The sequence below is a fragment of the Lampris incognitus genome, chromosome 2 (assembly GCF_029633865.1).
Source record: "Lampris incognitus isolate fLamInc1 chromosome 2, fLamInc1.hap2, whole genome shotgun sequence".
In the NCBI taxonomy this organism is placed as follows: domain Eukaryota; kingdom Metazoa; phylum Chordata; class Actinopteri; order Lampriformes; family Lampridae; genus Lampris; species Lampris incognitus.
Window position 1 is genome coordinate 87,196,427 of NC_079212.1, and position 16,502 is coordinate 87,212,928.

Here is a 16,502-nt window from a genome sequence, read left to right on the forward strand (position 1 = left end):
GAAATTAGAAACTGGTTTACGTGTCACGTGAGACACCTTGACAGAGGACATGGGAGAACTGGGGGTTCTGACGACTGATGGTCGATTCAGAACGTTGATATCTGTGGCGCAGCTCTTTAAGTTCTCTAAAAAGCTTGGCCTCTCTTGTCATACTGGAGAACCCACAACAGGGCTCTGTTGTTTAACAGACGTGTCTTCTCGACACACATGAAAACTAAATGATAAAACAACCTTCAACCTGGCGCTCTCCATCTGGCCACCTACCCCCCCCCCACGCTTAGTTATAAGCCCCCCTCCACCTCAAGCTGGTGTGTGCTGAGCGTTCTGGCGCAAAATGGCTGCCGTGCAGCACCCCCTTCACTGTGAAGCGCTTCGGGGGCCTAGATAAAGCGCTATATAAATGTAACCCATCATCATCATCATCATCATCATCATCATCCTACAGAGAGACATGTTACTGTGCAGATAAGCCACAGGGTTTATATTCTAAGAAGAGAAACGTTTGAGATCCTGAAGTCTGAAATCAAGACGCTTACCTCAGCTGGGTCCTAGACGCGGAGGCTGAACGTGTCGCGCTGCTGTCGTCTGCTCTTCTTCCTCCTCCCGTCCCACGCCTTACAAGCAGCACACATACAAATGGCAGTTCTCCAGCACCGTCCTTTACTCAGACAGGTACAGCTTACAGTGAAACAGGAAGTGCCATTTGCGGCCGTTCCCTGATGAACACAATGCGGGGGGTTGAACCGTAGCGTGAAGTAAGAAAGAGCAGACGACACGAGGAGTGGGTGAAGAAGTCGGTCTTTTTATTGCTGCTTGCTTTTGACATGTCAGTTGAATATTGGTGCCCTTAGAAATATACAGACAAGTCGAGACGGGGATGAGTACATTGTCGGTGGCAAAGGGGACTATAGAGGGCCCAGAGAGTTGAGCAACTTCCTGTTTGTGGACAGTGTGGTGAAGAGCAGCTTGTGCAAAACGGAAGGAGCTTCTGTCATGCAACATGAAATACCAGACTAGTCATTCACAGGGAGAAAATACACAACATCACAGTCACCTCCAGAAAAGAACACACGCAGGTATGTTTCTTGACTGGTTGACTGTATCAGTGTCTTCCTGGCAGTGATGGTCAGGTGGAGGTATTACTGAGGGACATGGCCTCTCTTTTTGATGACGTGTTCCATGGCAGCCTTCTCAGAGGTGTCCAAGTTGGTCTTGTACTTGGCCAAGATCTTCAGGAGGGGCCTCAGTCTCAGCCACCACTGTGTCTTTGGGATACGATGTCTGTCGGGAGCAAAGTTAGGGATTACATTTCAGAGATAAGGAGACAAGAGGACAGAGGGGAAATGTCAGGAAAAGACAGAAATGGAGTCTTACTCAAAGTCACTCTCCTCTTTGAGCTCATCCAGGGATTGGAAGACCAAGGCCCTCTTCTTCATGCCCAGCACACAGGCAGTGTTTGGGGAATTGGCAAAGATGCGTCCTGGAGGCGGAAGGGCTCAAGTTAGAGGCAAATATTTTTTCGGATTCTTTTTTTTTTTTTTTTTTGAGATACTTTATTGATCCCCGTGAGGAAATTACACCCTGCATTTCGCCCATCCTAGCTGTGTAGCTAGGAGCAGTGGGCAGCCACCGTGCAGCACCCTGGGACCAACTCCAGTTCGTCTTGCCATGCCTCGGTCAGGGGCACAGACAGGGGTACTAACCCTAACATGCATGTCTTAATGATGGTGGGGGAAACCGGAGCACCCGGCGAAAACCCACCCAGACACGGGAAGTACATGCAAACCCCACACAGGAAGGGCCTGGGATGAACCCCAAGGTTGGACAACCCAGGACCTTCTTGCTGCAAGGCAACAGTGCTGACCGCTGTGCCACCGTGCCGCCCAATAATAAAATAATCCCAGGAAGCACCAGACATCATTTTGTGTTTCGCCAATTTTCCTCATCCATCCTCTCACCGTGTCGGTAGCATTCTTTCAGCTTGTCGGTCAGCCACAAGACAGCCTTGGCCCCCATCTTTGTGCCGAAGTTTCTGTCAAAGGGAGTGGGTGTTCCACCCTAGGAATAACAGACAGGGAACATGTGGCTCTACCAAGGTCTCTTTATATGAAAAGAATCAAGTAATATTGTAAATAAGGAGTTAGTGCACAGCCAAGCTTTGTGGGCACGCTTTGGCACACCTGCTGCATATGTCCAAGAACGTTCTTCCTGCAGTCAAACACACCCTTGCCTTCCTCTGAGTATAGGTTGTAGATGAAGTCTGTTGTGTAGTTTGCATTAGATCTCTCATTCCTGTTTAGGAAGAAAGGTAAGAGTGAAGGCATGAATCCCTATAGGGAGCCATGGCAGGCCCAGATGCTGAAGTTCCAGATCGTGACAGCACACTGGGATCATCGCAGTGTAGTACAACTTCCCACAAACCTCAGAATGAGACCCCTCTTGACTGTGGTCTTCATCTTCTGAACCAGATGTTCCACGTTGAGCTACAGACAAAAAAACAAAACAACAAACAAACAAAAACAAAGCAATGCTCAGACCAGGGAGTTAACGTTTATCAATCTGTCCAACCCGTTCTTCAAAACCATCCATCTATCCGTTTATCTCAGCTGCCCGTCTTTAAATGCATCTTCAATTTCAAACCTCTAGGTCACGAATGCTGAAATGATCCTCAAAAATGTAGGCCGCATCAGCTCCAGATGCCAGGCCGGCCATGGTTGCCAAATAGCCGCAGTAGCCTCCCATGGTCTCAACGATGAACACTCTTCTCTTGGTACCGGCAGCTGACTGCTTGATCCTGTCGCAGGTCTGACAAAAAGAAAAGGCGTATGAGAAATGAAAAGAGAAGAGCGAGTACAACCGTGTGTGTGTGTGTGTGTGTGTGTGTGTGTGTGTGTGTGTGTGTGTGTGTGTGTGTGTGTGTGTGTGTGTGTGTGTGTGTGTGTGTGTGTGTGTTGTATTGGTATCTGACCATGGTGATGGTGTTGAGGGCAGTGTCGGCACCAATGCTGAAGTCCGATCCGGGAACGTTGTTGGAGACAGTAGCAGGAATGACCACCAGAGGAATACAGAGCTCCTCGTACTTTTCCCTAGCCTGCACCAACTCCAGACCCCCTTCAAACGCCTGGCGAAGAACGCAACAATCACATTATATCACCAGCGTCAGAGTCTACCGAGTTTGAGTCTGTAGTTCACAGGTAAAACCGTTATGCAGGCAGGCTAGACCAGTGTTTCTCAACCCAGTCCTCAAGGACCCCCTATCCTGCATATTTTCTTTGCAACCCTGAATAGGTACCTGTTTGTAGTTATTCAACCAATCAGCAATGAATTTTGTCAGATGTTGCACACCTTGCATAATTAAGTGCTGCGAGATGATTGGTCGAGTAAGTACAAGCAGGGCTACCTATGCAGGGTTACAATGAAAATCTGCAGGATAGGGGTTCCTTGAGGACTGGGTTGAGAAACACTGGGCTAGACTAACATTAAAGGAGGCAATCCACATTTGATATCCGCACCTCAAAGCCTCCAATGATGACTAGTGCGTGGATGTTGAACTTGGTAATGGTCAAACTGATGTCCTCCATCATGGTACTGGGCAGGATCCTGCAGGAGATGAGAACAACTGTCAGTGTGTTTCCTGCCTGGTGTTTTTAAAGGACAGTGGGATGTGTTGAGATATCTCACCTCTTAGTGCCCAGCATGGAGCCCCCCTTGCCAGTCCATCCGCCCACTCCAGCCCAGTTGATGGGCACAACCTGGGCACAATTAGATTAAGTTGGTATGTTTGATCATGCCCTCATCTCTGTTAATGTATGTACACAATAATCATCCATTCATTTTTCTTTTTTCTTTAGTTTTGTGGACACCCCCCCCCCCTTTTTCTTCCCAATTGTACCCGGCCAATTACCCCACTCTTCTGAGCCGTCCCGGTCGCTGCTCCACCCCCTCTGCCGATCCGGGGAGGGCTGCAGACTACCACGTCTTCTCCAATACATGTGGAGTCGCCAGCCGCTTCTTTTCACCTGACAGTGAGGAGTTTCACCAGGGGGACGTAGCACGTGGGAGGATCATGCTATTCCCCCCCAGTTCCCCCTCCCCCGTGAACAGGCGCCCCGACCGACCAGAGGAGGAGTGCAGCGACCAGGACACATACCCACATCCGGCTTCCCACCCGCAGATACTGCCAATTGTGTCTGTAGAGAACCTGACTAAGCCGGAGGTAACACGGGAAATCGAACTGGCGATCCCGTGTTGGTAGGCAATGGAGTAGACCACTATGCTACCCGTACACCTATTCATTTTTTTTTTGTATGCTTATTCCTTCTCAGGGTCATGCAGGACTGGAGAGTATTCAATTCTATTTTGGGCATAAAGCTTGGAAGTCACGCTGGCCAAGTCACCAGGCCACAACCGGGGCAATACATCCATCAATACATCCATCCATCCATCCATCCATCCATCCATCCATCCATCCATCCATCCATCCATTATCCAAACCGCTTATCCTGCTCTCAGGGTCGCGGACAAGCTGGAGCCTATCCCAGGAGTCATTGGGCGGCAGGCGGGGAGACACCCTGGACAGGCCGCCAGGCCATCACACAGGGTTGCCATACACACACACACACACACACACACACACACACACACACACACACACACACACACACACACACACACACACACATATTCATCCCTAGGGACAATTTAGTACGGCCAATTCACCTGACCTACATGTCTTTGGACTGTGGGAGGAAACCGGAGCACCCGGAGGAAACCCACGCAGACATGGGGAGAACATGCAAACTCCACACAGAGGACGAACCGGGACGACCCCCAAAGTTGGACCTCCCCGGGGTTCGAACCTAGAACCTTCTTGCTGTGAGGCGACCGCGCTAACCACTGCGACACCGTGCCGCCGGGACAAATACATGGACGCCAAATCCCTCACCCAACCATTCATGTTTATGAATTGGATTCTCTTACAACCGGGCAACTCTGCCGACCCGTACGTTGACTGAGCTAATGATTTTCATCACAGTTAAAGTCTCAGTTTCTGTTTTTCTTGTATGTCGGCAGACATGGACGCACCATTCCCTGAGCCAAGCCCTCAAAACCGTCATGGACAGCCAGCATCTGGTGGCCCTGAAGGAGTCCTATTCTGACAGCTGAACGGACGGCAGCGTTCATCCCAGCACAAGGAGCACCCACGTTCATCACAGCAATATTGATGTTGCTCTAAGAAGGGGGCAGATTTACAGACAGATTAATATGAATAAGTATAGAGACTTGATCCACTGTGGCGACCCTTAACGGGAGCAGCCGAAAGCAGCAGTCGATACAGACTTGATCTGCATTGAAGTCAAAGGAAGATCAATTGAAATATTCAGTGCACCGGCATGGAAACTGCAGTTCCCAACCTTTGTCTCTGGAGGGCGAACATGAGCCAGAAGCTTGTATGTGTTCCAGTTGTTCTCGAAACTCCTGTAGTGGAACATGAACAGAAACGTGATGCTTGAAAAAAACAAAAAACCCCCAAAAACGAAGCAGCATTTGGCAACTCAACATGGAAAAGCAGAACTGCATGCCTCACTTTCCCCTGAGCTTCACAGCATCCTCGAACCTCCCTTCATCCATCGCCGTGGTTACGTCTTTAGTCTGAAACGGAAGAGGAGAAAAGAGACAAACAAGATGTGATGAGATGCCGAATGTGTCGCCAGTCTGTGTTCACCCAAGTTTCAAACTGCCTTGTTTTCCTTCTTTGGATTTCTCCCCTTTTTCACCCCATATGTACCCGGCCAGTTACCCCACTCTTCCGAGCCGTCCCGGTCGCTGCTCCACCCCCTCTGCCGATCCGGGGAGGGCTGCACACTACCACATGCCTCCTCCGATACATGTGGGGTCTCCAGCCGCTTCTTTTCACCTGACAGTGAGGAGTTTCACCAGAGGGACGTAGCGCGTGGGAGCATCACGCTATTCCCCCCCAGTTCCCCCTCCTGCCCGAACAGGTGCCCCGACCAACCAGAGGAGGCGCTAGTGCAACGACCAGGACACATACCCACATCCGGCTTCCCACCCGCACACACAGCCAATTGTGTCTGTAGGGACGCCCGACCAAGCCGGAGGTAACACAGGGATTCGAACCGGCGAGCCCCGTGTTGGTAGGCAACGGAATAGACCGCTACGCTACCCGGACGCCCCGTAAACTATTGCTGTACTGTGTTCATCCACTCACAAAGTCATATGCACCAGCATGTGTATCAGTGGTTTTGTTGCATATACGCTGAACTCACCACTTGCACACACTCCATCAGAGGCAGCCTGACAGCCATGTTTCCTGACAAGCTGACCACGCACGCAGGAGTTTCTGCTGTTGCCTCTAGCAGGGCCATCACAGCCTCCACACCCATCCTGCTACCCTAAATGATGGCACAGAGACAGGAGAACAGGAAAGGAGAGTGGTACACCTTTACTATTTAGACGGTGTGACAGAGATACAGATCAGCTTGAAATCAACTGAGAAGTGACTAATTACCAAGATTCTGTCGAATGCCGAGGGGGTGCCACCTCTCTGCACATGGCCCAGGATGGTAGCCCGGGTGTCAAAGCCAAGCCTCTTGGTTACCAGCTTTAACAGGTAGAAACGGAACATAAGAAATAGAAGATACCTCACATGGCTGAAGGCCTTTCAATGTGAGTCAGAGGGCCGTGTCACGCACCTCCTTGATGCAGTCACAGTTGATGGGTTTGCCATGACGGTCCATCGCGCCCTCAGCAATGATGATGACGTTCAGACGAGAACCGCGGCCTCTTTGCTGAATGAGAGAGGGAGACAGACAGGTCTCATACCACATTCACACCCACACCAAAAGCCACAAGGCACCAAGAGCATTGGTGCCCTTAGCTATGTTTCACCCCTTCCAAAGGCACCCCCCCCAAACAGGCACCCCGACTGACCAGAGGAGGCTCTAGTGCAGTGAACAGGACACAGACCCACATCCAGCTTCCAACCTACAGACAGCCAATTGTGTCTGTAGGGACGCCCAACCAAGCTGGAGGTAACACGGGGATTCGAACTGGCGAGCCCTGTTCTGGCAGGCATCGGAATAGACCGCCACGCCATCCGGACGCCCCTGCACTGGGGTACTTTGTTGCACCAGGTAACTTTGTGGTGTGAGTTGAGGAGCCTTTTGCCATTCATGACCTAGAGGTCTGAGCTTAACGAGGCACTGAAAGACGGGCAGCTGAAATACATGGATGGTTTTTAAGAACGGGTGGTAAAGACTGATGAACGTTAACTCACTGGACTGAGCATCGCATCGCTTTGCTTTGTTTTCTTCTGTTTTGCGTGAAGACCAATGTGGTACATCTGGTAGAGAAGATGAAGTGAAGACCACAGTCAGAAGGGGTCTTCTTCTGAGGTTTGTGGGACGCACCACTAAACGGAATCCCATGGATCCCGGTGTACTGTTGCTATTTTAAAATGAATAATCTGCGCATACCATGGCTCACGAGGGAGTCATGACTTGACAACAACGTCGCCTGACGCTACAAAGTGACAGCCAATCATTTTCTGTGTGGGATCACAAGGCCACGCCCCCCCAGCGATGTTGCTACTGGAGAAGAGAAGCCAACATGGAGGATACATTGATTTGTGCTGTTTCTGCATATCCCAAGTGTTATTGCTTTGGTGTCATACAGAGACTGAACTAAGAATTAGTTAGCGTGGTGGAAGGTCAGCAAAGTTGTTGGAATCTCCTGTGAGTTTTCATCTGATTTGAAAACAGAGGGTTTTTTTTTTGTTTAATTTTGATATACTGCATTGATCCCTGTAGGGAAATCACGCTGTGCATTTAACCCATCCTAGCTGTGTAGCTAGCAGCAGTGGGCAGCCGCCGTGCAGCACCCGGGGACCAACTCCAGTTCGTCTTGCCCTGCCTCGATCAGGGGCACAGACAGGAGTATTAACCCTAACATGCATGTCTTTACGATGGTGGGAGGAAACCGGAGCAACCGGAGAAAACCCACCCAGACACAGGGAGAACATGCAAACTCCACACAGAGGACGACCTGGGATGACCCCCAAGGTTGGATCATCTCAGGCGCTCATTCAGGATCAAGATCAGGATCAGGAACATTCATTTGTCATTTCATTCCATGCACATGTGCACATGAAATTGAAACGGAATATCGTTTCCCCCAGCCCACAGCAGTGCAACACAAAGACAAAAACACACAGCTGAACTACAAGAATTACAAGAACACACATATCCAAACTACGAAAAAAAAAATCACTGTCCAAGAGAGCAAACGCCAGGATGGCTGTCGGAACTGCCGGTCTGCATGGGCTAGCAGTTAGCTTAGCCTGCCCCGCTTCCGCGTCCTGTCGGACCGCCCTCGGTGCTTCCTCCTCAGGTGCAGCTTCAGGCAGGGCCGTGGTCCCTGGGCCCACAGGACGCAGCAGACCAGGCTCTCCCAGCCAGACACCCCCGACACACCTCCCCGCACTCCAGACGACGACACCAAAAACACAGTCAAGGCTAGGCGAGGCCACCGCCAGACCGCCCTCGGTGTTTCCTGTCCGGGCGCAGGGCTAGGCAGGGCCGTGCTCCCTGGGCCCACAGGACAGCAGTTGTTCAGGTTGCTGTTGCTAATGCTAGTGCTAATGCTGTGTGGCGTGCTCAACCAAACATGACACGAAACTGTGGCGCTGCTTGAGCTACTTGGTAGCACCATTTTGTTTGTAGCATGAATAAATCGACGCGTGAATGCAGAGGAAGGTGCAGAGCAGCAGGGAGCAGGTAGACAAGGACCTGAAGATATCCCAGTGATGACGGACGTTATACGAAAGATTTACCTCTGTCAGTCTCCTGCAAAGATGTTCCTCCCATTCGTCCTCTGGGGGCATCTCTGGGATGAACACCCAGTCGGCACCACAGGCCAGGGCTGTCACCAGGGCCAGGTAACTGGGCAGAGTTATGGACGACAGTAAAGCATGACAGTCCAGTCTAGAGAGTGGCTGTGGTAAATGATGGTATTTTTGTTTGACAATATAAAGTAGTTATAAAGACATCAAAAATATTTATCCTTAACCAGTTTTCCTTGTTTCTTGGGTATAATAAGAAATCACACATAGTTTTGCAATTCTATGCAAAATGAAGACAATGTTAGTGGTGCACTAGGGGGTGCACCTCCTCTATGACCTACAGATACCCGTACTTCCCATATACACAGCTCTATACATACACACACACACACACACACACACGCACACACACACCTAGGGACAATTTAGTATGGCCGATTCACCTGATCTACGTGTCTTTTGACTGTGGGAGGAAACCGGAGCACCCGGAGGAAACCCACGCAGACACGGGGAGAACATGCAAACTCCACACACAGGACGATCCAGGACGACCCCCAAGGTTGGACTACCCCAGAGCTCAAACCCAGGACCTTCTTGCTGTGAGGCGACCGCGCTGACCACTGCACGACCATGCCACCCTCAGAGCATACAGAATATCAATAATAATAATAATAATACAGATCGAAAACAGAAAATAGGATGAAAAATTTTGACCGAAGTACCAGTTTTGAAACCTCATCAGTTAAGTAAATTAGGTAGGTAGCAGTAATCATCTTGTAATGTGATTTTGTCCATGTTGTCCAGCCCTATTAGGGACACCTAGAGGCTCTCAGCAGGCCCCTAAGCTAGAGGTTCTACATGAAGCCCCTGTCATTCATTTCTCTTTTTTTGCCGCAAAGTTGAAGTACTCGTTCATTCATGATAAAACAGCTTACTGTCACTGTTTCTTTGAGTTGTGTGTTTTTTCACATGAAGATGGCTTTAACTGATCTCATTTGTGGCTGAGAGGTGTATTTTATTAATATGATGTTTGCTGTAATTGAGTGCCCCTGTGCTCTGTGTGTGTGTGTGTGGGGGGCAGACACACAGGGTTAACTCACCCACAATGCCTGCCCATCACCTCCAGGATGAAGGTCCTCTGGTGGCTGGAGAAACACACATTTCGGGTCATTAGTGATGACATGGCGTGCTGTTTAGTCCTTGACGCCTGTCTTGTGTCCGAGTGTGTACCTCTGTGCTGTGGTGGTGATGGCATCCACCACCTCCATGATGCGGTGCAGGGCGGAATCAGTGCCGATGGTCATGTCAGTCCCACAGAAGTCATTGTCAATGGAGCCCACCATGCCGACAATGTTCAGGTGAGATGAACGCTTGGACTCATCTGCTGTGATCTTTCCTGAGCACAGACGGAAAAAAAAAACACAGTTCAAGATGATCAAGACCCGTATTCTTGGTGTGCACCAATGATGTTTGTCCAGCTTTTGTCTTGGAACTGCTATCTGTTTGAATTGGAAAAACTCCAAAAACAAAACACAGCGGACAAAAACCCCAGCACAAATGTAACATTCCAGATACATTAATCGTCAGAATGGACTTATCAAGTTACTTAAATAGTAACTAAACCCTAGACCATTTTAGTTTATGTTATTTTCATTTTTTGGGGTTTCCCCCCTTTTTTCTCCCCAATTGCACCTGGTCAGTTACCCTGCTCTCCGAGCCGTCCCGGTCGCTGCTCCATCCCCTCTGCCGATCCGGGGAGGGCTGCAGACTACCACATGCCTCCTCCGATACATGTGGGGTCTCCAGCTACTTCTTTTCACCTGACAGTGAGGAGTCACGCTATTCCCCCCAGTTCTCCCTCCCCCCTGAACAGGCGCGCCGACCGCCCAGAAGAGGCACCAGTGCAGCGACCAGGACACATGCCCACAATCCGGCTTCCCACTCGTAGACACGGCCCATTGTGTCTGTAGGGACGCCCGACCAAGCCAGAGGTAACATGGGGATTCGAACCACAGATCCCGTGTTGGTATGCAATGGAACTTATTAAGTTACCTAACTAAACCCTAGACCAGGGGTGGGCAATCTTATCCAGAAAGGGCCAGTGTGGATGAAGGTTTTTGTTCCAACCAAACAGTTACACACTTGATCCCGCTAATCAACCAGTAGAGTCTTTGCCGAGGAACTTGATCAGGAGACACAGGTGTGTAACTGCTTGGCTGGAACAAAAACCTTCTCCCAGACTGGCCCTTTCTGGAACAGATTGCCCACTCCTGCCCTAGACCATTTTAGTGAGGTTGCTGACATCTACATGTTAAAAACTACATAAAGGTTGAAAACATGGCAGGCTGGCCTTGGTACTCTCTGATGTTAGCATAGCAGGACAAACACAGCTGCAGATAATAATAATAATGGCTCTGTTGGATGAAGCAGCATTTACAGCCCTATTGACACTTTTTAGTGCTGTCTGTCTGTCTGTCTGTCAATCCTGATAGGTTTGCCGGTACACCTAAATCCATTAATAATGTTATCATTTGCAGCTGTGTTTATCCTGCTATGCTAATATCAGAGATCTATTAACAATGTTATTATCTGCAGCTGTGTTTATCCTGCTATGCTAACATCACCGATCCATTAATAATATAATTATCTGCAGCTGTGTTTAGCCTGTTATGCTAACATCAGAGATCTGTTAACAATGTTATTATCTGCAGCTGTGTTTATCCTGCTATGCTAACATCACCGATCCATTAATAATATCATTATCTGCAGCTGTGTTTAGCCTGCTATGCTAACATCAGAGATCTGTTAACAATGTTATTATCTGCAGCTGTGTTTATCCTGCTATGCTAACATCACAGATCTATTAACAATGTTATTATCTGCAGCTGTGTTTATCCTGCTATGCTAACATCACCGATCCATTAATAATGTCATTATCTGCAGCTGTGTTTATCCTGTTATGCTAACATCACAGAGTACCAAGACCAGCCTGCCATGTTTTTAAGCTTTGCATGGTTTTAACTTGTAGATGTCAGCAAACTCACTAAAATGATCTAGGGTTTAGTTCTTCCTAACTGGCCAAAAAAACCTGCTAACATCCACCTTTTTACATTGACCAAAGGCGGATATTAGTGGGTTTTTTGCGGGTTTTTTGGCCAGTGGGAAAAGGGTATAAACAGTCTCAGTAGCAGTAGTTAGCAGTGGACCATCAGCTCATCGCTGCATTGATCCATCCATTCATCCATCCATCCAATTATCCAAACTGCTTATCCTGCTGTCAGGGTCGCGGGGATGCTGGAGCCAGGCGCGGATCCTGTTGCCACCCCATTTATAAATCAGATAATATGTTTTTAAAGTATATTTTATGTACATGCATGGTTAAGGTAAATGAGACCCGCACCAAACTCATCTCAAACAGAAGTCGCCGATTTAGAATCCCCCTCCCCCTCACAGGCGCGGATCTACGGTGTGGCAAGGGGTGGCAGCTGCCACCTCTGGGACACAGTCTTGCTACCCTATGAAAAAATCTCTAGATCCGCCACTGGCTGGAGCCTATCCCAGCAGTCATTGTTGAAGATCTGACATGTCAAAATCCGACTCTTCACAGGAAGAGGGTGTTTCTTAGAAAGGTGCATGTTGGGTAATGTAGTTATGCTGTTAATCAACTGAGGGACTCTCACCAGCTTTGACCAGGTCGCCCAGCAGCTCGCTCCACTCTGTACGGAACTGATTGGCGCCAGTCAGGCTACCATCACCACCGATCACACACAGGTTGGTGATGCCCAGCTTGACCAGGTTACAAGCAGCCTTCCTGCGCCCCTCCTTGGTACGGAAATCCTGACAGCGGGCGCTGCCAATCACGGTCCCACCCTAAAGCAAGAGAAGGAGGCGAGCACTTATACTGCCAAACCAGAACCACCATATTGTGTTGTACGGAAGACGCTTTAGAAGTAAGAATAGAATAGAATAGAATAATCTTTATTAGTCATTTTGTACATACATACAAATGAAATGTACTCTCTGCATTTAACCCTTCTTAGCTGTGTAGCAAGGAGCAGTGGGCAGCTGCAGTGCTCGGGGACCAACTCCAGTTATTTCTTCCCATTGCCTTGCACAGGGGCACAGGCAGGAGTATTAACCCTAACATGCATGTCTTTTTTGATGGTGGGAGGAAACTGGAGTGCCCGGAGGAAACCCATGCAGACACGGGGAGAACATGCAAACTCCACACAGAAAGGACCTGGGACGGCCTGGGGTTCGAACCCAGGATCTTCTTGCTGTGAGAAAACAGCACTAACCACTGGGCCACCATGCCACTAAGTTACATTGAACAAGAAAAGGAGGAAGGCAGAAGAGGACCCTGGAAGAAGGATAGGATGATATGAAACCTCAGCCTCGGGGTGGGGTGGGGGACTAAGTAAGTCTGATAAATCGTGCTATTTAAGTGAACCTTGACATTTGATTGACCATTTGACCTACAAAACTCTGTAGTAACTGCAGAGTAGCTAGAGTTACAGGGGCCAGTGTGTCGCAAGAACTCAGACAAGAACCCGATGGTGAGAAAGTTAAAAGCGGTGAGAGGTTAACGGTCCCAGGAAACGGTGTTGATATGACTTAATTGTATTCGACTGAAACAGGGCTGTCTAATGGGACTGTGTGAGGGGAGGGCGATTGAATTGATTGACAGCCAACAATGACTAGGCAGTTTTAGAAGAAGGACATCAATATGCCTTTGGCTCGTTTCAGTTTGGTGGTAGAAGATCACTTATCTTCTTCCCCATTCATTGGATTTTTTTTTAGTGTACGCTCACAAGTGCAAGGTGATGTAACTAAAAAAAAATATTGTATTTGTCAGGAAGAAAAAAAATCATCCTTACGAACTTTTTTGTGAATTTCTAAAACACAGTGTTAAGTAGCTGTAAGAATCAAACGTAGATAAAGGAGGTAACAAGAATGAAAATGCACATTTCATTTTATGGGACCTTTAAGGTGTGTGTGTGTCTGCACGTGTGCATGCGTGCCATGCAAATGTGTATATTGTGTGTCTGTATTCTCACAAGCTGCAGCATCATTGACACACTCTCCCAGTCAGCCAGACGGATATTGTCTCCTCCATCCACCAGACCCTGGTAACCCTGAAAACAACAACAAAACAACAACACATGATCTTGAGCTCATTCTCAAGGAATAATGTCAGCTTGAGTTGTTAAAGCATGTTCAGCTCATTGAGAAAACAGCTTGGTTGTAACAGTCGACCGGCGTGTGTTAGCCTGGTCTCACATTGGCATCATAATCTATAGACTTGGGAAGGAAAGAGGAGTATTTACCTCATGGACAAAGTACACCTTGGCCCCGGTGTAGATTCCCACTCTGACTGTGGCCCTCACAGCTGCATTCATACCTATAGCCACAGTTCAGTTGGTGCATGTAAGCCTTCTGTGTCAGCAAAAGGGGACCATTGGACATCATTTAAATAATTCATTTGCATTTTGTGCAGTCCTTGGTGAATTACAATCGGTAAGTAATTCTTCATCTTTGTTCTGAGCTGCCTTTAGGAACCTAATGGAAAATGTTCTCGCACAGGAGAGTCGGGTGAGTGCCGGAGTGCTTGGACTTGGATGGAGTTTTCTGTGACTGGCAGCTCAGCCAGCACCATGTGAAAAGCCGCGTGAAGTAGAAACACTGACTCATCTCTGGCGACACTAGAAACCTTCTGAAACACACAAAATAAAACACCGACACTCTCTCTGTGTAAACTCTGACGCACCCACAGCTGTGCTGTACCAAGAATAAAACGCCCCTGCGGCATCAATAATGGCTAAATCTTTACACTATGGGTAAATAAAGGGCTTGGCTTGACCGCCTCCACACTTTTAGTACTGCAGCACCACGTGTGACAGGACCGATCTCCTATTTGCATGTAGCTTTGTGAAGAAAGGTAGGTCGGTAGGTTGAAATACGGAAACCCCTGTAGCAATGGGATGCTTGTGTTGCAGAAAACTTGGAAAGCTGACTGGGAATCTTCCCAACCGCCTCAAACGCCCGGGGGCTGGTTTAAAGGACAAGATGAGGATAGATTGACTTTGAGAGTGCCAAGAGCGTCTCTGCTTTCATGAGGAAAGGGCAGAGGAGGGAGTAGAGAGGCAGGACAGGCCACCCCGCTCTGCCTCACCAAGTCACAGACACATGATAGAAAGGTCATACCTCTAAAATTAGTCCCCATAATAGATACTGGGTTGTAGGGAAAGTGGGCAGAAATTAAGATATGTGTTGCCGAAGACGTGGACGTGCGGTTGAGCGCCAAGAGGCAGAAGAGCAGTTATGTGTATTTTGGGAAGGCCTCACTGTCCTGCAGATGCAAACCCGTCCTTAGCTCCTCTAAAGTTATAAAGACGGACCCGAGAAGCCACCGACCCCACAGGCTCACAACAGCAGGTTGCGTGGGGTCACTGTCAGATTTCCCAAAGGTCACAGTGGCGATATTCATCACCGACTTAAAGGTCGGGGGCAAGTCTCCCTCCCTGCGACATCCCAGAACCCCTGAAGGGAGTTCAGGCTGCTTGTCTGTTCAGACATTAAACAGCCCTGTGGTAAAGCAGACATTAGCAAGGTCTGATGTTCAATTTGAAAAATCCTACGACTTCTCTGCCTCGATGTGAACACACACTGTTATCATGAACGAGTGTTGCAGCAAGACAGCGACTAGACATGATTATTAAAAAAAACATAATTTCTCAAAGAATATTCAAACGTGATGTGTGATAGTCATCATTTGTTTCAACTTCTTTGTGTAGACAAGATATGCCTTGGTAGCTTTGCGGGTATGAAAACCCACAGCAACCTTAACGGAGGTAACAAATACTAAACAGCAAGACAAATCTACTTTTGCAGCATACTGTCTGAGATTTTCTTCATCGGCTATTCTTTGAGATCCTGTTGCTTTTCAGCCAAGTTGCAGTTATTGCCACAGACAAGGAATAATTTCAAGTGTTTAAGCCCAGAGCAGTTTCCGCCAACCCACTCAGGCAAATGAGCAGATGTAAATTCCTCGAGTCACACACAGGCTGGGAATACTGTCTACTCACCCTGGGCATCGCCTCCTGAGGTCAGCACAGCGATTGCCCGGCCCACCCCCATCTTGGTGGGGTCCACATGAGTGTGTTGTGCCATGGTGCTGGAGCGGTTCCTGGCTAGGGCAAAGAGGGTAGAGGATCGGCCTTGTGTGTAAAAGCCCTATCACCACAGCTGTACAGTGTGCAGTGCAGTGTCTCTCACCCCGGACTCTGCCTGCCTGTTTGGGAAAGTGACAGCAGAGGCAAAGAGAAGTATCTGTCCGCAGACTGCAAGACGGGGCGGAACGTATAGGGGTGTAACAGGACTCCCATCACTTGCCCTAAACTTAACCTCCCAACCTTAACCTGGGGGGGGGGGGGGGGACAGTTTTATCACCTCGCCTGGTAGATATTGAGACGTGCACAGTGAGGCCAACACACGCACATGCATGCAGGCACATGCACACAAACAGGTCTTATAAAATTTCCAATTACTATATAGCATGATTACAAACATGCGCTCAAAGGGAGTCTCAATAATGTCGCCCACGCAATAGCAATCAGTTCTATCTCACAAACTGTGCCTACCT

General features: G+C 48.7%; 2 protein-coding genes across 2 annotated transcripts in view; both read right to left on the bottom strand.

Moving 5' to 3' along the window:
* itgb7 (integrin, beta 7) overlaps positions 1-684 on the bottom strand; it is an 11,707-nt gene extending 11,023 nt beyond the window's left edge. Inside the window, exon 1 of the mRNA XM_056275320.1 lies at positions 537-684. The gene's annotated coding sequence lies outside the window, so the exon portion shown is untranslated. The remainder of the gene's footprint in view (positions 1-536) is intronic.
* A 97-nt stretch (positions 685-781) lies between these two features.
* On the bottom strand, positions 782-16,155 carry pfkmb (phosphofructokinase, muscle b). The gene is made up of 23 exons (XM_056275321.1): positions 16,136-16,155; positions 15,946-16,046; positions 14,188-14,261; positions 13,918-13,995; positions 12,541-12,730; positions 10,091-10,256; positions 9,961-10,005; positions 8,852-8,960; positions 6,714-6,809; positions 6,530-6,622; positions 6,288-6,413; positions 5,588-5,652; positions 5,415-5,478; positions 5,086-5,232; positions 3,682-3,752; positions 3,513-3,600; positions 2,969-3,121; positions 2,641-2,805; positions 2,422-2,483; positions 2,181-2,292; positions 1,959-2,058; positions 1,375-1,480; positions 782-1,281 (listed from the first exon to the last, which is right to left on the bottom strand). Exons 2-23 carry the CDS (start codon positions 16,028-16,030, stop codon positions 1,140-1,142), a joined length of 2,337 nt encoding a protein of 778 aa, XP_056131296.1. The 5' UTR covers positions 16,031-16,046; positions 16,136-16,155; the 3' UTR covers positions 782-1,139.
* Positions 16,156-16,502: the final 347 nt, after the last annotated feature.

What these genes read in the sequence shown, in the direction of transcription:
- pfkmb (XM_056275321.1), bottom strand. Translation starts at nt 16,030, where the DNA reads ATGGCACAACACACTCATGTGGACCCCACCAAGATGGGGGTGGGCCGG. An exon ending in TCCATGCTGGGCACTAAGAG is followed by an intron (nt 3,601 to 3,681) that starts GTGAGATATCTC and finishes CATCTCCTGCAG; the next exon opens with GATCCTGCCCAGTACCATGA. An exon ending in GAAAGAATGCTACCGACACG is followed by an intron (nt 1,481 to 1,958) that starts GTGAGAGGATGG and finishes TTCCGCCTCCAG; the next exon opens with GACGCATCTTTGCCAATTCC.